Source organism: Cheilinus undulatus, linkage group 8, assembly GCF_018320785.1.
Source record: "Cheilinus undulatus linkage group 8, ASM1832078v1, whole genome shotgun sequence".
NCBI lineage: Eukaryota > Metazoa > Chordata > Actinopteri > Labriformes > Labridae > Cheilinus > Cheilinus undulatus.
Window position 1 is genome coordinate 24,991,365 of NC_054872.1, and position 9,121 is coordinate 25,000,485.

The window sequence follows — 9,121 nt, forward strand, 5'->3', positions numbered from 1 at the left end:
CTGCGCTATGATGCACGAGCATGTGCTGTATGTAGCTCTTTGTCAGGATGGATCCAGCAGGATTTTAAATGCGTGACAGAGCCACAGGCTCACAGTACAAAAACCTTTGCAACATTCTACAAATTTTTGCAGTAAAGGCAAATACAAACGCAACGGACTCAGTGTGCAAGGTCCAAGTGCGTGACATTTTTTCAGATTAGACTCCTGTGGAGCAGGCAAATGCGCATGGCTCCACAGTGCGGCCTTTTAACAACTTGTTATCAGCTATGGTCATCAAACTACAACATCTTGATATTAAAAATATACTCAGAACTATGCATTATATCATAAATGCTGCAGTTCATAGTTGCTTGCTAAAAGACGGGGATTGTTGCTCCACTGTCACTGTGTAAAAATGACGAGGAGTAAACGCTGAGCTGCTGTGTTCATCTTTATCTCAGTGCCATTAAAATGCAGAACCTCAAAGACTGTTTTTTTGAATATAAGTTTAGAAATGCTTCATTAATTAAACACCACTAATAAAATCATATTGAATTATATCATATTACAGATATTTAAGAAGAAATAATGACGGATTGTAAAATGGCATGACAGAATTTTTACGACCCTTTCCGTCAAAATGACAGACAACAAAAATGTCCAGCGCAACCTCTGCTTTAGATAGGCATCTGACTTTAACCTGCATTTAACAGCAATAAATTGTCAAAAACAGGAACACTGTGATATGACTTTATGTCAAGGCAAGAGAGGACTGAGGAAACATGTTTCTGTCTGAACCTGATCCAAATCCAACACAGAAGAAACTGAGCCCCAGTTCTTGTTACCCTGTTATTACAGCCAGCTTTATAGCTGCACATTACACATAAACAGAGCTTGGAAATGGCTTAAAAAATACATTCTTTAATCCAACTTTGTGAAAGTTGTCCAATCAAGCATAATGACAATTGTGAGCTTTTCCTTGCACATATGCAGTCAGTTGTACAATACAAGACTATTTTAAACATATGAACAACAGCAGCACTTAGCTAAACATTAGCTCTATTGGCTCTGAGTTAGCCCAACAGCACGTTAGCTGCAGACAAATACCATCCTCCACTGAAAACACCAACAAATTGTCCCAACAAACAAATAAAAAGTGCTCCATTAACTAGATACCATGTTAAAACTCAATTAATTTCATTTCATTACAAATGAAAATAAAAGTATTCATCTAAACTCATGATCTCAACTGTAACCTCAACTAAAACAGCAACATCCAACCATTGTGGTGTCTTTGGAGTAGTTCCATGGAGAGACCAAAGTGCCCACTATGGATATTTTAGTGCAGTTTTCTTATCGGTGGCTCGTTCCTACAGCTGAAATAACATTTGCTACTGCTACTGGTAGGCTAGATTAGCCAACCCCCAACTACAGAGGTGTGACATGGTGTTCTTGCCATCAGCCATGATTCTGTGTTGAATTCAGTTCCACTTCATCTTAGAGTTAGTCATAGGTTTACTTGCCCACTCATCAAAGCCAACTTCAGCTCACTGCTCACTCCGTTCCAGCTGCTGCATCAGCGTTTATGCCGCTAAGCTATCTGAAGTTCCCTTTGTTTAGGTTTCCTAATTTTCTGCATCAATGACGAACTCAAAATCCTTTCTATGCCACCAGTTTCCCTGCATAGTGTTCAGTAGCTCTAAAGTTCCCCAGAGATCAGCTTTTTTTGAGGTCATATAAATTGACCACATGAATACTCAACACCTGAATTAACCATGTGCTGTCTACGTAGCCAAACAACCTCAACACCGAACAGAAAGTAGTTCATAGTAAAATAATTTAGTTTATATTAAAGGAGTCTTGACAACATATCTGAGAGGTAATACAATTTGTAATATGCAATTTTTTGGCCGTTTATATTATCATCTGCCAGACATCTGACCGTGAAACCAGAAAAAGACCGATAAATGCTGACTAACGAAAACACTGCTAGGAAGTTATAAGTTCCCTCCATAGAGGGGCTGGATTCAGCTTGGGGAAAGAGATAATGGGCTCAAACACCTAGGATAAGCTCTGAGTAAAGCCACTACTCCTTTGCACTGAAAGGAGCCAGCAGTGTTGCTTCAGGCATCTGGTATGGCCGGCCACACACTAGACGATTTTTTAATCTGAAACTATTTTAAAACCGTGAGAGACCAAAGACTTAAGGACAATTTCCAAAGATTTTTCATCTTTATTATTCTGAACGCACACACTAGACGACTCAGCCAGACTGTCAGATCACTGGAGACCACACACCTGCCGACCTGCCTATGACCTCGCATGATCACGTGACTTCAGAAAAAAAACACAAAACAAAACAAAACACGGATGTCTGTCAATACTGTCTTGCTGTCCCTCCACAACAGAGTGCCCTGGCATGCGTTACAGGTGCAGCAAAAAATCATCAAACATTGGGAAGACTCAGGATGAAATCATGGCTGGAATTAAGGTACAGTTGTGTTTATGGTTGTGAGCGGTGAAATTATGTATGTTCCGGCTGTGATACTACCCCGTCTGCTCGCTTTCATTGGTTATTGTGGGTACTCCGCGAGAGGCAATAGGACCTAGAATTCAGGATTTTGGAGGCTATGATGCAATTTGGAGCAGTAAAACAATCGTGTTGACACCACACACAAGGTGTACATAAGAGGGTGAGGACCCCCAGTATGCAGATGCAGCCAGATTCTGGCTTTGACTGCTGGAAAACGCTGGTGGAGAGTAGGATAGCTGGGTCAAATTGCTTAACCAAGTGCTAGTGCAATTTTTCAATTTACAATTTACAATGTCATTTAGCAGACACTTTTATCCAATGCGAGTCATATTTGGGACTGGTGTTCCTGGTGTTAAGGACACTGCCCAAGGGTCCACACTGGACACACTGGACTCGTGCTCTGACTGAGATTTGAACCACCAACCTCCTATAACACAGTCAGCAATGTAAATCACTGGGCTAGCCAGCCGCAGTGCAACATGGATAGATGGACGGATGGAAGGACGGATACATTAAAATGGCATCACATTCTTTGTAAACATTATAATTGAGAGTGTAGCCTGCAAACTGAGGCTGATGTCCCACAAAATATTTTATTCCAATGAAAATAAAAAATACATGGTTATTACTTAAAATATTATTTTTGGACCTGAAGGCTATATTATAAACAGTAAGTCCATTAGAACTGCCATCCTTTTAGATGATGTACATTTGAATAATTTAGCTCTTCTAACCAAGAGCATGACAAACTCTGTAAGAAGAAGTCCTATTAAAATGTGGACTCTCTCAGAGAGTTTGCTAATGTAAGAAATAGCCTATCTGTTAGTGTCTCCTTTGTTAAAATTTCATTCTGATGTCTGGCCGCTGAAATCAGCCTTCATCTTTCCTCCAGCCTCTCTGACTCATTAATTCTCTCTCTCCTGGAAGAGGCTGAAGACAAGAGCATAAACCATCCTTTAAAAAAATGACACTAATAAGACAGTCCAAGACACAGGGAAGGAAAAAAAATCAAACTGATAAGAATTAATTATCAACCCAGTTACTTTAGATAGTGGTAATCTGATACATGGGCATCTATTTAAATTTATTTATTCAAATACTAGTTAAACAGATAAACAGTCATGACTTTTCTTTTACTAATATTTTTTCCAAACAACATCTAGCATATGAAACCACGTTAACTGTTTACAGTGGCCTGTTGAAAAAGAGGATATGCTCACAACAGATGTTCTGTAGGTCCCACTTATCCACCCTTTGCATTATTCACTTGTTGCATGGCGGATTTTCAAAAGAAGAGTCTTGAGCATTGCTCAGCATGCTCAAGTCTGACTTATAATGCTGTCTTTAGGAACGTGAAACAGACTTCAACATGTAGATTTACAGCTCTGTCCTGCTTTCTCTTTCTCTGTGGTTTCTCTGGCAAATATCAATGTGTCTGAGGGGATATCTGCTTTACACAAAGTGACAACACATCACTGGAGAACATGGAAAGCTGCAACAGGCTGCGAGTGAACTGCAAAACTGTAAAAAGAGTAACTGAGACTGCAGTCACAACACGGTGACAAGAGGAAGTGCCACAGATGCAGATTTACACTCCAGAAACTACTGCGGACTCCTTGCTATACACTGCCCTTTCCCCACTGCTGTTTTGAATACACGTCTTGCACGAACATGGATGTTTTCTCTCCTGCTTTTGCATTCCTCAGATTCTGTTGATTCCTCTCCCCTCAGTCTTCTTATATTTGACTAGAGTTACTAAACTGGGTGTGACAGGAACAAAAAACCTCAGGAGCCGCAAGAGTCACACATCTGCCACCAAAAAAACTGAAACAGCTGTGACAATGACAAGAATGCTGTTCATCATGCATCCTTTATTGTATCCTATCATGAGTTACCCTATTTTTTGTGACTTTGATTTGGAGTGACAGGGGGTACCACAATGAAGCATTGAAATCTCGATACTTTGATACTTTCCCTGATACTGCGCCATGCATTATATTGTATCATATTGAATCATGACGTATCGTGCCTATAAAAAGTATTTGTACCCTTGGACCTTTTACCCTTTTGTTGATTTGGCAGACCAGCTACATATTGAACATTTGTGTTTTGAGTGAGGGGCGGGCTAAATACGAATTTTTTCTTCTCCCTGCTCCTTTCAGGCCATGGAGTGTAATGAAGTTGAATATTTCTTTGTGAAAAATTGTGAACTTTACCATGACTAGAATAAGATGAAATGAAATGAAATTTTATAAATCAATCATGGCCAATATAATATGGCTTATTTGTAAGAAACAAAATTAAAAATAAACTCTTTAATGTCAAAGTGAAAACAAATTTTGACAAAGTAATATCAATTAAATAAAAATATGTAAGTTAAAATAAGTTTCCGATTAAAAATTCACCGTCTTTAAAGTGACTGACCTAATTTAAGAGAGGTCCAGCCAATTGGTGCTACTAGTCTCACAATTCAGGGATCCCCTGAGTGTAGTGAATGTGTTTCAAGTGACTGCATTATAAATGCACCTGTGTCTGGAAGTCCAGTCACTGGTTAACCAGTATTTCTGGCTACCATTTCACCATGAAGACAAAAGAACACTCCAAGCAACTCAGACGAAAGGCTATTGAAAAGTATTGGTCTGGGGAAGGATACTAAAAATCAAAGGCACTGAAGAGCCCCATGAGTTCAGTTAAATCCATCATCAGAAAAAGGAAGGAATATAGCACATGCATGTAAATCTGCCTAGATCAGGCTGTCCTCAGAAAATGAGTCACTGTGCAAGAAGGAGACTAGTGAGAGACACCCATGACTACGTTTAAGGAGTTAGAAGCTTCAGCAGCTGAGATGGAACAGACTGCATATAACAACTGTTGCCCGGGTTCTTCATCAGTCAAAGTTTTATTGGAGAGTAGCAAACAGAAAGCCACTGTTAAAGAAAAATAACTAAATCTCGACTGAGGCTCCCCAAAGATTTGTGGGATACAAAGGCATGTAGTGACAGCATCATGCTGTGCGGATGCTTCTTGGCAATCTTATTAAGTCTGCACCTATAATGGCTTGGAATATTTATTTTCCAGCATGACAACAATCCGAAGCATACAGCAAAAGCTACACAGAAATGGTTTTAGACAACAAGGTGAACGTTCTGGAGTGGCCAAGTCAAAGCCCAGACCTCAGTCCAATAGAGAATTTGTGGCTGGACTTGAAAAGGGCTGTTCATGCCCAATCCCAGTGAAACCTGACAGAGCTTGAGCAGTTTTACAAAGAAGAATGGAGTAAAATTGCTGTGTCCAGATGTGAAGGCCTGATTAAGAGAAATTCACACAGACTCAGTGCTGAGTACATTACATATTTTAATATAATAGACATTATTTTATAGAAATTTGTTTTCATTTTGACATCGATGATTTTTGTATTTTTTGTTTGTTTGTTTAAAAAGCCAAATTATACTGACCATGATTAACTGATAAAACTCAATAAAAGGGTAAAACATCCAAGAAGATGAATACTTTTTATAGGCACTGTATAATATCGTATCATATCATACTGTATCTTAATGTAATGTATAATGTTATACTATATTTTTTAATTTGTATCCTCACATGATGTATTGTGGTGAAATCATATAGTACATCAAGTTTTTCTATAGAGCATAATTTATTAAATCCCCCTGCATTTTTATCCTTGTTCTCCTCTTTTTGTAATTCTATCCTTCACTGATGAAGGAATCAGAAACGAAATGCACCAACCATTCACTGCCTTTACTCCATGCAATGAAAGACTTTTCTAAAGAGTCTCTCAGTAACCCCCATTTAGCCTCACCCAATTTTCCAAAACACACACCAGCTAAGCAGCACCTGAAACACTTCTTCTGTTGACACAACAACCAAAAGAACTGATATAGCGCTGTGTGAGTGGCAACTCTGTTTGCCAGGCACGGCAATATTTCAGTCAACAAAAACACTTTGACTCAAGCAGAATTTTAAGGATTAAGATAGACATCTGCCTAGTATTTAGTATGAGAATGACTATTATTATGCTGGATTCAAACAAAGTTGCACCAGGGATTGTGTAATAAACTGGTATGTATGACTATGTCCTCTGTTTGCATAGTGAAAGAAATATTTGAATTTTCATTGCCGTAAACACTGAAGATGTAAACCTGATCTGTCTTCACAGTCATCACACCTACATCCACTCAGCATGACACAGCCACTTATAAAAGCAATCTTTTCATACTGTTGTGGTTCTAGCCTGCTTTACTGTAATTACACAGACTTACATTTTTGAAGTATTTAGATGCAAACATGGGACTTACCGTCTCAAACTTGTTTCAGCTTGTCCAGAGAGGAAGAGGTAGGGGGCTTAGAGTTACCATGGAGACTGACAGGATCTATTGTATGCATTAAAAGTGGTGTTCAAAAGAGAGTTTAGCCACGCGTTTAAAGTAAAATGTGGTTTTACTACTTTTAAATATGGGCTTGTTTTACTTTGAAGCTTTGAACTCAGCACTCTGACATGAAACAGCTTTAAGTGTAATTGCTGTAGCCTATAGATTTTTTAGTTATGCTGCCTCAGAGAAAATGAATTCAGGCCCTGCAGGACAACTTTTAAACGCGCATGCAATAAATTGATGGGATTTCAAAGGACAACCACCTTGCACTCAGGAAACTAACAAATGAATACTTAAGTAAAAGAGCAGTGAATTTAAAGTGCAAAAGGGGGGGATCCGCACTCACCTTGACCGGGTTACATAGGTGAGTCCAGGTATTGATGGTGCAGATCCTTCGAGACACTTTAGTTGTTTCACCTAAAGGAGCCCGTGAAAATAGTCCCAAACTACAGCCTGGAACATGCAGTTTGTCCTCCAGACTGACATGCACACACATGCACACTCTGCACTCAGCCCGCTCTGAAAGCATCAGCTTCCACCGTTGTACGGAGAGGAGGGAGGCGGAGCACGACGGACAGGCCGATAGACCAATTAAAATATAGACTAGAGCTCTACGTCACCGCGGAGGGGGAGAGAATTGTGTCATTGACAGCATCTTTTCCATGACGCGTTGTAGAGGACCCCTGTCGCAAGGACATAAAGTGGCGAGACTTTCAATTTCAATAAAATACACGTGAGCCACAGATGTATGGGTTTTAATTACTGATACATGCGTAGCTTTATATTTACAGATTAAAAAACGATTGTTCACGGGTAAAGATTCAGTTGAATTACATATTTTATTCTAAGTGGATGAAACGCAATGGTATCCGAAGTGACAGCAAACTTTTTAAAAAAATAAACGAGATGAATCCAAAATTATTGAGTGCAGGTTTAAAATGGTGATATACTGCCACCTGCTGGATATTATCTGCACTACACCTTTCTCATGGTAGAATGAAAACTGCAGCACGTAGTGGCAAGGAAATGAAGCATCTGTTGCATGAAAATGTTGATGCCTGCCTCCATAAAAGTACTAGCATTACATTGAAGTTAACATAAATGCAGGTATTTAATAAAAACATGCTAGTTTTATCATCAGTGGCATTAAAATTCCCTTTTTAAATTACTTGATCTTGACTTGGTTTCATGTCAGAAGTGTCCTGCCTCACAAATCCACATTTGCTGCAATATCTAGGGAGACATAATACAAGTATTCATCCAGGGGACCATCATGGTTAGATTTTTTCTGACTCTCTGAGATAGGCTGTTATATCACTCAAGGCTCCAGGCTTGCAGCTCAAGGACTCACTGTAACAAAAACACTTTTCACAGAGAATCAGCCTGCCAGCCACAGATTACGTGAGAAAAAGCTTTTTTTTTTTTCTGTTCACAGTGGTGACCTCGAAGGTTGCTGCAGCACGGATAACACACAGAGAGATGGATTCCATAACACAGCCAACACAATGCTCTGTGCTGAACTCTGTGTCACATCTGGAGGAAAAAGAATCATCTTCATTCAAATGTTCTCCTCCCTGTGAAATTAAAATGGTTACACTGAAGACCAAAGTGTTCATGTGTGCTGCCTTGTGAATTTCCTGCAGCTGAATATTCTCTCTGTGCGGGTAGAGTGAACTCACAGAAGTGAGCTTTGAAGGCTGAGTCTTTTATTTTACCCTCACAATCAGCTGCGGCCTATGGGAGCCTTATATAAGCTCTTTATTGTATAATTCATCCTCAGCTCTAATGAATATTGCAAATGAAAAGCAAAGAACCAAAGAGCAAATTAACAATATTGGCTTTGCTGTTTACTCACAGAATACTGAGCAAACACTGACTTAAATGAACAGTTTAAAATGCTGCTAAAAAATAAATTATGAATCACAGGCAGAGCAGAAATCATACAGCCTTCACAGTCATTCTTTTCCTTTATGCCAGCTGTTTTTGTGAATGTTGTGCTAATAATAGCCACAAAAATCCAAGACACTGTATCTTATCAACTGTACAGGTAATGCTAAAGTTAAAAAAGTAACTATGTAAGGTTGTCACGATACCAGGATTTTTAACTACGATAAACACTTGTAAAAACATGACTTTTTTCAGTCATAGTGCAACAAAAAAATGAGGCCATAAATTACCCAATTACGGGTAATTTGTCATCTTTTATTACCAAAAA

General features: G+C 39.0%; 1 protein-coding gene across 2 annotated transcripts in view; it reads right to left on the reverse strand.

Annotated features, from left to right (window-relative positions):
* The window catches only part of osbpl3b (oxysterol binding protein-like 3b), a 65,360-nt gene extending 57,951 nt beyond the window's left edge, over positions 1-7,409 (reverse strand). For both annotated transcript variants that reach the window (XM_041794397.1, XM_041794396.1), the window contains exon 1: positions 7,253-7,409. In XM_041794397.1, the coding sequence (XP_041650331.1) occupies positions 7,253-7,402 (150 nt within the window). In that variant the 5' untranslated portion in view covers positions 7,403-7,409. The remainder of the gene's footprint in view (positions 1-7,252) is intronic.
* Between the last annotated feature and the right edge of the window lie 1,712 nt (positions 7,410-9,121).